The sequence below is a fragment of the Thunnus thynnus genome, chromosome 15 (genome assembly GCF_963924715.1).
Source record: "Thunnus thynnus chromosome 15, fThuThy2.1, whole genome shotgun sequence".
NCBI classification, from domain to species: domain Eukaryota; kingdom Metazoa; phylum Chordata; class Actinopteri; order Scombriformes; family Scombridae; genus Thunnus; species Thunnus thynnus.
Genome location: NC_089531.1, coordinates 22,715,543 through 22,729,186, shown reverse-complemented (window position 1 = coordinate 22,729,186; position 13,644 = coordinate 22,715,543). Strand labels below are relative to the sequence as shown.

Genomic DNA, 13,644 nt, shown 5'->3' with positions numbered 1-13,644 from the left:
CTCTCTCTCGTTTGGCAGATGCTTCTTCGGGAACACGAATGAGCCAGTAGTTGGATTTTGAGCAAATCTTTCTCCTTTCAGGATTGATTCGATTTTGCAGGATCACTTTGTAACTTTTCCCCGTTGTCTTCGATCTGAAGGTTTTGGCATACATTTCTCCCTCAGCAACATGTATATCAGGTGTTGAGTAGATTCCTCTGCCATATGAATCTCGATCTCCTGCTTTGTAGTGACTCTTGATGATGCCTCTGGCTCCTTCCAAGCTTGTTCCATGGTAGGAAACAGGCCATTCTCCAGGTACAGAGTAACTCCTCCATCCTTTGCTGCCCATCCAGGTGTCTCCATCAGGATATTTACCTTTGACCTTTAAGGCCATTCGGTACCAGCCAACTGGGCGCTTGTAAAGCTCATCACCTCTCCTACACTGAGAGTAGTCAAAGAGATTAGTAAAGTCGTAGTCATACTTTGGGGCAAAAAAATCTTCTTCATGAATGAAAAACTCCTTCACATAAGCCTGTTGCTTCCTGGTGATGGTGTTGAAGAAAAAATCATCAACAGACAAAATTTCTTTTTTTCTACGTCTATGGTCATAAAGTCGTAGGGTTTGTCCAAGAAGTGAAGATATGACTTCAATTCTGAAATTTGAGTCCAAATACATAATTCAGGAAGTTGCTCTCTCTGTCTCTTCTTCAAACTGCATGAGAGTTCACTCTAACCTGAAAGTTATATTCAACACGTGATGAAATAATATACTTTATGAAAGTCCTCTGTCACTTTCATTTCTGACACAGTTTGAATAGAAATGAATGTGTGCTGCGCTGCCGTATAGCAACAGATGATGAACGCAATAGAAACTACATTCTTCCCTATTTGAATGACTTTCACAATTGTTCCTTTACAGACTTCAAAGTGGAATACATATATATGAAAGTGCATACAGGAGCCTATCTTAGTATTATGTGAGGGCTATATCACAAAAGTTTGTGTAATTTTGTAAAACAAAGGGGAGGTGAAGCTGCTCAGACTGCTTTCACTGAGTTCAGAACTCTTTCAATGAGGAAACTATATCTCAACTTCTGTACATATAAAACTAAAAACATGTAATTTTATGTCATAGAAAATACAGTGCAGCTTATTTCCATATAATTTCTAGTTTGTGCTTGATTTTCTCCATTTTCTTGTAACACTTATCTTATCAAAGCACTTGTATGATAAATACTATGGTCGTTTTTCTTTTGTGCAGTTGGCATCTCTGTGGTTTTTGTCAGCCCAGCAGTCAGTTGCAAACTGCAGTTAAAGTTTCCACAGGAAATCCCCCCACACCCCAGTGATATTAAAACAGTGAAGTGTAGAACATTTACAACTCTTTATTTATATACAGTGACACATGAACAATTAACAAACATGTTTTTCGGGTGTAACAAGGAAGCTTGAATGAATATATTTCTGTGAAAAAGAGTATACTATTGGGTTAAAAGTGCTGAGTGCTGATGCTTTGACAGAATAAATCATTAAATATTGATTTTCCCAAAGTTTCTTAACCACACAATACTATGAATATTCAGTTTACAATTATAGCTGACAATTCTAAAGCACCTGAAAATGTTGTTTCAAATTCAACATTCACAACAAAATTCAGGAAAAAAAAACATCTCACACTAGGCATTATTTATGAGGGGTTTAACATGCAAGTACTCAGATAATCTGGTTCATCAGAACGATGTGGGTGTGGTTGTTTCATAACCTTTTTTCTATCAGCCACATCCATTTCAAAGCTGTGAGCAAAAACTAAACACAAATACAGAAATCCTACATGTGACAACAAACAAAATAGTTTGAATTTGGACAGAAAATTGTGTGTTCATACAGGACCTTTCTCAATCATAGTAAGAATCTTATTGAAAAAATAATGTTGTGCAGCCTTCAAATTATTTTTGTGTTTAGGTCCATTTTTTTATAGAATGTGCAACATGGTTTCAGATTCTGAATGAACCACAAATACTAACAGAATATCTACTTTTGATTAATATATCAAAAACTAAAATAAATGGGTGGAAAGTTCAAGTCAGAAACAGTCTTCATGGTGAATCACAAAATAGCAAAATCCTGAGAAAAAGTAAGTAATCATAAGTGTAGAATAAAGCTCTTGTTGAATGTTAATGCCATAATCACCATCAACTCTAACAGTCATCATCACTGTCACTGTCATTACCATGGCCACTGCCAGCATCATATTCACCATGGTCATCCTCATCATCAGAATCACCACTGCCCACATCAACTTCATCTTCGTCGTCATCATCATCATCATCATCATCATCATCATCATCATCATCATCATCTACATTGCCAGCATCATATTCACCGTCCTCATCATCATCACCATTGCCAGCATCATCTTCATCTTCGTCATCATCATCGTCATCATCATCTCCGTTGCCAGCATCAGATTCACCGTCATCGTCGTCATCACCATTGCCAGCATCATCTTCTTCATTGTCATCGTCGTCGTCATCATCATCGTCAACGATGATGACGTCATCATCGTTGTCGTCATCGTCGTTGTCGTCATCGTTGTTGTCATCAGCATCATTGCTAATGTCATCATCATCATCATCATCCTTTAATTCCTTAATCAGAATGCCATAAGGTCGAATAGAGCGCTCAACTATTTTTCTCTCTCGTTTGGCAGATGCTTCTTCGGGAACAGGAATGAGCCAGTAGTTGGATTTTGAGCAAATCTTTCTCCTTTCAGGATTGATTCGATTTTGCAGGATCACTTTGTAACTCTTCCCCGTTGTCTTTGATGTGAAGGTTTTGGCATAATCTTCTTCCTCAGCAACATGTATATCAGGTGTTGAGTAGATTCCTCTGCCATACTTAGCTCTGTCTCCTGCTTTGTAGTGACTCTTGATGATGCCTCTGGCTCCTTCCAAGCTTGTTCCATGGTAGGAAACAGGCCATTCTCCAGGTACAGAGTAACTCCTCCATCCTTTGCTGCCCAACCAGGTGTCTCCATCGGGATATTTACCTTTGACCTTTAAGGCCATTCGGTACCAACCATTTGGGCGCTCATAAAGCTCATCGCCTCTCATACACTGAGAGTAGTCAGAGAGTTCAGTGAAGTCGTAGTCATACTCTGGGTCAAAAAATTCTTGCTCATCGATGAAAAACTCCTTCACATAAGCACTTTGTCTCCCAATAAGGTTGAGGAGATGAAATTCATCAACAGACAAAATACTTGCAGTTTTCCCACATTTCTTGTCATAGGGTTTTAGGATCTGTCCAAGAAATGAAGATATGACTTCAATTTTTAAATTGAAGTCCAAATACATGGTTGAGGAAGTTGCCTTCTCTGTCTCTTGGTCAAACTGTGTGTGAGCTGAGTTCACTCCTCCCTGAAACTCATATTCAACACGTGATGAAATAATGTACTGTGTGAAAATCCTCTTTTACTTTCACTTCTGACAGTTTGAATAGAAATGAGTCTGTGCTCCACTTTAACGTACAGCAACAGATGACAAACAGAACCTTTTTGGCTCAGCTTCTGTACATATAAGTCTAAAAACATGTAATTTTCTGTGATAGAAAATACAGTTGTATATAATACCATTGAGGCTTGAAAGATATTTTCATATAATTTTTAGTTTGTGCTTGATTTTGATATTTTATTTGACAGAGGACTCAAAATGTGCCAAACCAATTGGTACTTTGAATCATATATTTTTTTTTTGTACAGAGAGATCCCTATTTTCTTCTAACACTTGTTTCATCAAAGCACTTGTATGATAAGTACTGAGGTAATTTCTGTTTTGTGTAGTTCGCACCTCTGTGGTCTTTGTCAGCCCAGCAGTCAGTTACAAACTGCAGAGTTAAAGTTTCCACAGGAAATCCTCAACACCCCAGCACAGATAAAACACTCAAGTGTAGAACGTTTACAACTCTTTATTTATATACAGTGACACATGAACAATTAACAAACATGTTTTTCAGGCGTAACAAGGAAGCTGGAATAAGTACATTTCTGCGAATATTCAGTTTACAATTATAGCTGGTAGTTCTAAAACATTAGAAAAGCTAAAGCAAGTACTATCTGTGAGGGGTTTAACATGCAAGAACTCAGGTAATCTGGTTCAACAGAACGAGTGGGTGTGGTTGTTTTGTATCCTTTTTTCTATCAGCCACATCCATTTCAAAGCTGTGAGCAAAAACTAAACACATATACAGAAATCCTCCATGTGAAATAACCAAATTGTTTGAATTTGGACAGAAAATTGTGTGTTCATTCAATTGTGTGACCTTTCTCAATCATAGTAAGAATCTTATTGAAAAAATAGGTTTTTGCAGCCTTTAAATTATTTTAGTGTTTAGGTCCATTGTTTTTATAGAATGTGCAACATGGTTTCAGATTCTGAATGAACCACAAATACTAACAGAAATATCTACTTTTGAGTAATATATCAAAGACTAAAATATATGGGTGGAAAGTTCAAGACAGAAACAGTCTTCATGGTGAATCACAAAATAGCAAAATCCTGAGAAAAACAAAGTAATGTGTCATTGATCTTCCATTCCAACAAGTTTGAACCAATATTACTTAATACAGTACTTTCAAATAGAAAACAACCGAAGATGTCACTAAATTATAAGCACAAAGTAAGTGTAGAATAAAGTTCTTGTTGAATGTTAATGACGTCATCACCATCAACTCTAATTCCTATCATCACTGTCACTGTCATTACCATCACCAGCATTATCTTCATTGTCATCATCATCACCATTTCCAGCATCATATTCACCATTGTCCTTGTTGTCATCGTCGTCATCATCATCAGCACTAGTGCGAATATCATCATCATCCTTTTAATTCCTTAATCAGAATGCCATAAGGTTGAATAGAGCTCTTCACTATCTGTTTTTCCTCCTCGGCAGATGCTTCTCACAAACTCGAATGAGCCAGTAGTCGGATCTTTGGCAAATCTCTCTCTTTCTAGGATTGATTTGAGTTTGCAGGATCACTTTGTAAGTTTGGGAGGAGTGCAGGAACACAGGAGGGAAACAGCAAAGAGAAAACCAAAACCCAGAACACATAATACTCAAACTACAACCCATCATAAATCAAGCTGTCTCAATATACATAAACTTAGGTACACAACACTACAAACTAACTAAAAATGTAATACAGTCCTTTAAAGATACAACTCAAATAACATGAATGAGCAAAACCAAATGACCAAAAGAACTGAACAACAGAAATGCAACACAGGAAACCAAAAGAACAAACAAAGAGACAATAGTTGGGTAGGATAGGAGTTGTTCTTTCCTTCTCTTGATCAGGATGTGTGTGAGCTTTGTTCAGTTGTCACAGGTACTATATTCATCATGTGGTAAAATTAGATATGTTAATTTTCTTTCACTTCTCAAGTTTGGGTGTAATACAGTTTGTCCTGTGCTTTGACATACAGCAATAGCAGGGATGGACAAAGACACAAAAGCAGCTCTGGAGTTTGACAGAGAAGCTCAACACATACAGCTCACTAATACTACACAATTGCCAGTGGGGCTGTCATTTTACTATTTCGTCTCTCAATAGATCATTGGGAAGAAATTAGCCCGTTTCTCAATACTCCAGAGGGATTCTTCTTCCTTTTGGTGTCCAGCCAGGTGTCTCCATGTGGATATTTAACTTTGATCTTCAGAGCTATTTGGTACCAACTATTTGAGCATACATAGACTTATTTATTTATTTATTTATATCCCCATTAAGGGTTAATTAGTCTGAAGTATACAGATCCATTATCTAAGTAAAAGTAAAAATACCATAATCTAAAACACTCTACAAGTAAAGGTCCTTTATTCACTTTTTCACAGAAGCGTTATCTGCAAAATGTTCTTCAATATTCAATACATATTCAATATCATGTAAACAGGTCAAGGTGGAAGTTATTTCAAACAACATATTTGATAAGCAAATCATGTTTTGTATGTATTACAATCTTTATCTTCTATAAGTCACTAGTAACTATAGCTATCAGATAAATGGAGTGATTATAAAGTGGTGTAAAAAGCACTTAAGTAAATTATAATATACTGTACTTCAAAATGATACTCAGGCACAGTACTTGAGTAAATGTATTTGTTTACTCACCATCATTGATAACTGAGTAAAAGGTCATTCAGTGCAGTTTCAGCATTTCCTGTAAACACCCAGTAGAGAAGGAAGAGAGGGAAACCATATGTCAACAACTGTCATATAAAACCATTGACAGGTATGTTTCTGTGATGGGAAATAAAGTAAGACACAATACCAATGAAGCTTGAAAACAACATTAATTAAAAAACAATTTTAATTTCAAATTTCTACTGTATTCTGTGCTTTTTTCTTTCGTTAAAAACCCAAAGCATAAAAAAGAAACCTTGTTCATGATGACCTCTGCTGTTATTTATAGCCACTGTAGCTTTACCCGTGTGCAGCTGCCATTTGGTATGCATGGTTTGTTCAGAGTAAGTGTTGAATTATCTTTCTATATTTGCTCTATCTCGCTCTAACTTTTCTGTTCCTCTTTTTTTTGTCTACCCTGTTCTCAGCTCTGGGGCAGATCATGCTCTATGTGGACGGGATGAACGGTGTCATTGGCCACGCCGAGACAATCCAGTGGCTATACACTCTTGCTGGTTCAAAGGTATAGACATGAATACATACTAAATCTTCCCCAAACCCAATCCCACACACACACACACACAAACTGCAAACAGGTCAGCACACAAAAACATCTGCTATTGATTGTATTCTGTGTTCTGACCCTGAGGGTGGTGTCTATTGTTTGTTTTGTGGTATTTTTTAAAGGTACGCTTCTGCTTTGAACAGTCTTAATTCCAGCACATAAAACCAGACGTTGCATTGTTTCTTTTCTATAACACATAGACATAGGACATATAATACCACGTATACAACACATTCATACCGCATACCCACCTGTCATTGATAGGGAATTGCATCTATCATTGATGTCATAAATGTATTTCTTGACTGCCAATAGAGTTAAATCTATAAAACCTTTATAATGTAAATTCCAACTGTCTGATATAGAAGCACCCAACAAAGTCAGTTCAATTTAAAGTTATATCATAATAATATTTCTCCCCCTAGTTCCGTCTGGTAGTAAAAACAGCTCTGAAGCTGTTGCTGGTGTTTGTGGAGTACTCCGAGTCCAACGCCCCACTGCTCATACAAGCCATCACCGCTGTGGACGCCAAGAGAGGTACAGAGTACTGAATACACCATCAACTGCTGAGGAACTAATCATTCCTTATTCTGTTTGTCTACACAATTTAATAGTTTGGTTTGTTGCCCAGGTAGGGAAAGTGTATGGGGTGGTTTGGTGGATAATAACAAACTAATTCATATTGTTATTTATGAATTGATCTATGATTTCCAGGCTGCAAGCCATGGTCCAATGCTATGGAGATCTTGCATGAGAAGGATGGCGTAGACACAGAGCTGCTGGTCTATGCCATGACCCTCATCAATAAGGTATTTAAGTCTATGGTGACCTTTATTATATATTGTGTTAAGTATAAAGTTACTTAAAGTTACTTGATTTATTTCCATTCATTTAAGAACAATGTTTTTTTGTGATTTGACTCTTCAGTCAGATGTACAGTACATGGCGACACCTGAGTAATCCCCTCTCTTTCTCTGTCTCCTTTCCTTTTTTGCAGACCCTGGCAGCGCTGCCTGACCAGGATTCGTTCTATGACATGGTGGATGGTCTGGAGGAACAGGGCATGGAGACAGTGTCCCAAAGACACCTGGGGCGGAAGGGCACCGATCTGGACTTGGTTGAGCAGCTCAACATCTATGAGGTTTGAGACATACTCAAACATATTCAGTCATAAGATCACAAGGAAAATATTGCAAGCTGATACAGTTTTTTTTATTTTTTATTAAAGAGTAGATTTCTATTAGCTGCTGCTTATGTCTGGTACAGTATTTATAGTTCAGTTGCTCAATGCTAAATTTTTCTGTGGGAACCACCCGTCACCACTCCTACCTCACACCCAATCTATTTTTTCTTCAGATGACCCTACGGCATGAAGACGGCGATGATGACAGCCAGCCTCCACCAATGGGACGCCGGGACCGCCGTCGGGCCAGCCTTGGGGGCGGGGATAAGAAGCGTGGCCTAGAGAGGAGGCGGAGCCGCAGGGCCTCTCTTGGGCGATCCGGTAACGCCTCCCCCTGCAGCCCTGCATCTCCGCAGAGAGCAGGCTTCCAGCCTTTCAGTGGCCAGAGGGCTGAGGACATGAGCGAAAGGTGAGGGAGCAGGCAAGATGGAAAAATGTCAGTCAACAAGTCATTTTATGAAGTGTCATGACAGAGGGAGGGTGTCCAGTAGGTTCAAAGAATAACTATGGTGTGAACGATTCAGTCATCACTTCTTACAGGATATTTTTTGATGCACATGTGTTAAAATAACTGAACTGGAGAGAGAAGTTCTGACTGTCTTTTACCAACACTTTCTGCTTTAGAGCACTGTCGGGTTGCCTTCCATCCATGTAAGTTCAAAGGTCACTCAGAGAAAGGTCAGCTGTTGACCTCTGTGGCTTTCTGCCTATCTATTACTACCGCTGCTCTTCACCTACATGCTGTAACAGCTAATTGTGTGTCTCCCTTGACATACAGCACTTGGTGTGGACTCTGAAACACTAGTGCAGACTTAAACAACGTGCTCCACTAAGAAAAAAGAAACATACAAAAAAAACCCCATTCATAGCAGCTGCACAACCCTGCAAGGTTTGCTGATCTGTTTGTTTGTAATTCTAATACAAGCATACACATTATTAAACCAGCACAGGCTTTTTAGTGCTGTGTGTTTATGTATTAAAGGCAAATTTGGAGGCGGGTGTTGCTGTTTACATCAGGTAAATCTCTCCCTTCTTTCCCCACCATCTTATCTCTTTCACTCTTCATCCTCTTCCAGGGGATGTAGCCAATTCTGTCCCTTTATACACAAGCACGCCTGTGTATCTCTGGACAAAAAAGCGAATATGTGTATAATTGAGTGAGAATCTGTTTGCATAATGGTTTACTGAACAAAGTGATGGGTGAAAGCCTGTTCTACATCCTGCTTTCTATTATGCATGCTCACTCAGCACAAACAAACACATTTTTATTGGCCATCCCATTCGTCACACACACACGTCACACACATGTGGCTCTGGTCTTGTGGTACGACGCCTGGCAGCACACGCTGACTCGACTGCAACATGGCTCATCTGGTTTCACTGGACAAAACAGCTCGGTGACACTGATCTGAAGTCAGTTGTCAAGCCACGACATATTCTCCCCTTCATTTCTGTTGTTTTCTGTTGTCTTAATCCTTTTGTTTTCCTCTCACTTAATCTCTATCTGATGTCCTTGTTTGTTGTCTTTTAGCATCATATAAATACTTGTGCAGCTGCTTGGTAGCGCAGCTGTGATCATTATTTCCACACACATCGGTCTCATCTAACCCTCCATCTCCCCCCTTCCTCTGTTCCATCTATTTATTCCTTCAAAAGTTTAGTGATTTCTATTTGCGTGCTATTTTTATGTATCGCCTCATCTCTCCTTCAATCCTTCCCTCAATTGTCCGTCCATCCATCCACCCATCCATCCACCCCTTCTCACCCCCTCTGCCTCTACAGAGAGGAGGAATGTGAGGATGGGGTAGAGGAGGAGGAGGAGGAAGAGGGGACTCCAGTGACTGAGTCTGATTCGGATGAGCAGGAGGGGGCTTTTACAGTGTCTAGTCAGACCACCCCCAGGTATTTTAGGACATGGTGGTAATGTAGAAATGAAATAATGTTCTGTGATCTTCTTATTCATCTAGAGGAGTGTACATGAGGCCACAAAGCTATTAAAAGACTCTTTTCCATTGTATATGTGGTTGGTTTGACGTCCTTGGTGGCCTATGTGCATATGTGCTTGTTAGTTATTAGTATCAATGCTTTACTCTGTAACCCTTGAATCTGTTAAACTGGCACAGATAGATACATTCATACAAGCTAACAATCATTTGGTTAGTTTCATGTGTTTATTCCTCTTCTTCATCCACTCCTCTGTTCCTACTGTAGACATCCTCCATCCATAGTTCACCGAACGACCCTCCAGTCCATCGCCATCACTTCCAGAAAGGAGGGTATAAAAGAGGAGCAGCGGAATCGGACCGAACCACCTCCCGCACCAGCCCAACACTCCCCCTCTACCCCCACCTCCTCTCTTCCCCTCTCCTCCCCTCTCAGCCCCCCAGCCGAGCCCTCCCTTTTGGCCAGCCTGCTGGCCAGGAAGAAATCTATCATCACTGTCCCAGCAACCAAGGAGGTCAGCCCGCCATTGCGCGGCAGCTCCCGTCCCTCCCCCGATCGCCTGCCCTACATGCCCCACTCTCCCTTCCACCTCTTCTCCTACGACCTGGATGAGGAGCCGTCGCCCCCAGCTCCAGCCAAACCCAGCGAGCAGTCAACCAAAATGACACCTCCAAGGTCAGGCGTGACAGCAGAACGTGATCTCCCATGAGTTTAAGAAGCAAAGAAAGCTTTCCTTTCATCTCTTCGAAGATGCACTTTTCCTTTTTCAATTTCCACTCCCGTTTCTGGCTCCCATCCTGGCACCAGCTTGAATCTCCACTTTTGTTATTCATCAACTCCCCCTTTTCACCAGTTCTTTTCACTTCTTTGACTGCACCGCTTCTCACTTTCAGCATTCTTATTATCACCTGCTGCTCCTTCACATCAGTTTTTCTTAGTCCCGCCACTGCGTTGATAGTCTTCCACACTTTTTTGACAGCCTTGCTTTGTTTCCCAGTGCCACTACATCGCCTTTCTTTTCAAGAAATACAGTATGCAAGTACTGACTTTTCACAGATGCCTTTTCCAACTCTTCACCTGTATATCTGTATAGTCACTTCTCGCTTCTTAGCATGATCTTTTTATAGAACTTTGCATTTTCTGAGCCTTACTCTCTCCATTCACTGTCCACTTCAGTATTAGTATGTATAGTATTGTTGTGTTTGTCTTATTGTAAAAGGCCTGCACCTCAGCTACACATTGCGTGGCTTGCTATGATAATCTTATATTCAAGAGGCTACTATTTACAGCCCTGTTTGCCTGTTTTACAGTACACACACACTATGGTTTTGCTTCGATGACACCTTTGCAATACACTGCTATTACTTCAAAAAGAGATGTGTTGCCTGCTAACACTCACTCAATGACTTGTCAAGGGAAATACATTTTAGCAAAGAGTCTTTTCAGATTCACAGCGGGTTGTAACTGAGTAGAGATGCCTTGCTTGGAATTTTCCAGAAAGGGAATAAACACCACAGTGGTTACTAATTAGGGTCACTCTGGTGTTGCACTAACATTTCTGTTATGTAACAAGGTGTCACATTCGTTTTCTCGCCACCGGTTTCTCACTGACTGCTTAGTCAATATGGTGTCATGTATCTGGATGACTGCAGTAGTCACTCACTGTCACTCATTTTATTGCTCCCTTTCTCACCTAGGAATGGAGGTCACATGTCCTATTCCTCTCTCAGCAGCCCCTCTACGCCCACCAGCTCCAGGTGAGAGATGGCTTCACCTTAATCACGTCTGCACAAGAGCATAAAGACATCCTTAAAATATCCCGTATTTTAAACATGTTCACATAAAAGTACATATTCATGTATGTCTGTATGAACAAACATGAACACACTCACATGTGTAACGAGTATGGGTTGTGTGCAGTCCCGTGGTGCATTCATGGTGATGACATACTGAAGTAAATGTGATTTCAGCTCTCTGGTTCCCTTGTTAATGAGCTGCTCAAATTTCCTCCATGCCATGAAAACATAATTTATGACATGTTACATACATACCTACATATACTGTATAGAAACACTGCATACACAATGAGTATGTGTATCATGAAAAGATTTTGTGGCATTTGTGAGCCAGCAGATGAAAAAACAGTGATGCGTTCATTATATTACATACTAGACATAATTTTAAACTTTGTCGTAAAGCAGAAAAATTAATATACTAGGGTTTAAACTAATGATTTTTTACAGATCAAATAATGATTGTGATTTGTTTTTATAATGTATATATAATGTCTGAAAATAGTGAAAAATGTTGACATATTTAAATTGCTTGTTTTGTCTCAACAGCAGTCCAAAACCACAAATATTCAATTTGGGAGGCTTAATCAAACAATTATTTTTGGCATTTCTCCTTTAAACTCACTTAAACAATTAATCAAATAATTATCAAATTTGCTGACAATTAATTTTCTGTCAATTGACCGATTAATTAATCGACCAATTGTTTAAGCTCAACAATAAATGATAAAAAAGAGAAATGTTCTGTTTATCATCTGGATTATACTGACTTGGCAGTGGTTTAAATCAATGTTTTTGCTTCTCTCTCAGGCCTGCACTTGGAGGTCTTCTGTCCTCCTCCTACAGACAACACCAAGAGTCTTTGGCGGCCGAGCGAGAGCGCCGCCGTGTGGAGAGAGAGGAGAGGCTGCAGAGGATAGAGAGAGAGGAGAGGAACAAGCACAGGTGAGGCATCGCTGACTTTGTTTGTTTTTTTTTTTAAATGAACCATTTGCACAGATGAATAACCAATTAAAGGAAAACCAACATGATATGTCTTGTTAAGGTGTTGGGCCACCATGAACCAAACATGAAATATTTCTTGGCATAGCTTCTAAAAGTCTGTAGAACTCAACTGGAGTGATAAACACCATGTTTCCAAAAGATATTCATTCATTTTGCAACATAATGAGTGAGCAAAATATCTGGAATATATATTTAAAATCTGAGAGTAATAGTCTGAAAGAAGTCATCTTACCTTAGGAAAATCAAAGATGGAAACACACAAGAAAGAGTATGAAGGTATGGGTTAAACAAATACCTTAACTGCTTGTGTGTGTGATGTGCAAACATGATATATTCATACCAGCAGGCCTACAGAAGACCATACTGACTGTGCTTTTATGAAGGGTATGATTATTATGTTTTAAAACTCTCTGTTTGTGTGTCCCTCACAGCCGCAACTATGTGGATAAAATGGAAGAGGCCAGGCTTGCGCGGGATGAGAGGTAAGTGTGTGCACTAAATCAAAACAACACACACACGCAGAACAGCTGAACCCGGGGGGAATATGTTTCAGGCTGTGGTTTGGGAAGCTCGGTAATAGTCTAATTGTTTTCAGGTTAAAAAGGTGCCCTTTGCTGCCAGAGGCCGAGGGGATACTGAACCGATTTTCTTTGCTCCGTCTGCCTGTTTCTCCTCTTTTAAGGAGCTGTATTTTAACTGCCAAGGGCTTGATTGTTTTAGCTGCGTGCTGTGAAGAAATCAGATTCCAGGATTCGACAAGCCTTTCACATTGAAAGCACGTGCGCGTACACAGACACACTTTTCACTGAAGTACATGCACATCCGAACACAAACATACGAAGAATTTTCATGAGCCTAATAAATCTATGTTTGTGTGCAGATGGGAATCTCAAGAAGAAAGAGAGGGTATGTGAGGTCACGATCAGATTTAGTTCTGATCATAGTCAACATTGTATATATTAGTGGGGAATGATGACAATTTTAAAAAATCCAA

The 13,644-nt window shown here is 39.6% G+C and overlaps 1 protein-coding gene across 6 annotated transcripts in view; it reads left to right on the top strand.

The window, feature by feature from the left end:
• Positions 1-13,644, top strand: part of fhod3a (formin homology 2 domain containing 3a) — a 60,449-nt gene that overhangs the window by 32,745 nt on the left and 14,060 nt on the right. For 3 of the 6 annotated variants that reach the window (XM_067611371.1, XM_067611370.1, XM_067611374.1), the window contains 11 exons: positions 6,589-6,683; positions 7,151-7,262; positions 7,440-7,534; positions 7,723-7,866; positions 8,082-8,317; positions 8,533-8,559; positions 9,691-9,810; positions 10,120-10,527; positions 11,550-11,609; positions 12,456-12,590; positions 13,082-13,132. In XM_067611371.1, coding sequence (XP_067467472.1) covers positions 6,589-6,683; positions 7,151-7,262; positions 7,440-7,534; positions 7,723-7,866; positions 8,082-8,317; positions 8,533-8,559; positions 9,691-9,810; positions 10,120-10,527; positions 11,550-11,609; positions 12,456-12,590; positions 13,082-13,132 — 1,483 coding nt within the window. The remainder of the gene's footprint in view (positions 1-6,588; positions 6,684-7,150; positions 7,263-7,439; positions 7,535-7,722; positions 7,867-8,081; positions 8,318-8,532; positions 8,560-9,690; positions 9,811-10,119; positions 10,528-11,549; positions 11,610-12,455; positions 12,591-13,081; positions 13,133-13,644) is intronic. The other 3 variants (XM_067611372.1, XM_067611373.1, XM_067611375.1) reach the window with 3 other exon arrangements.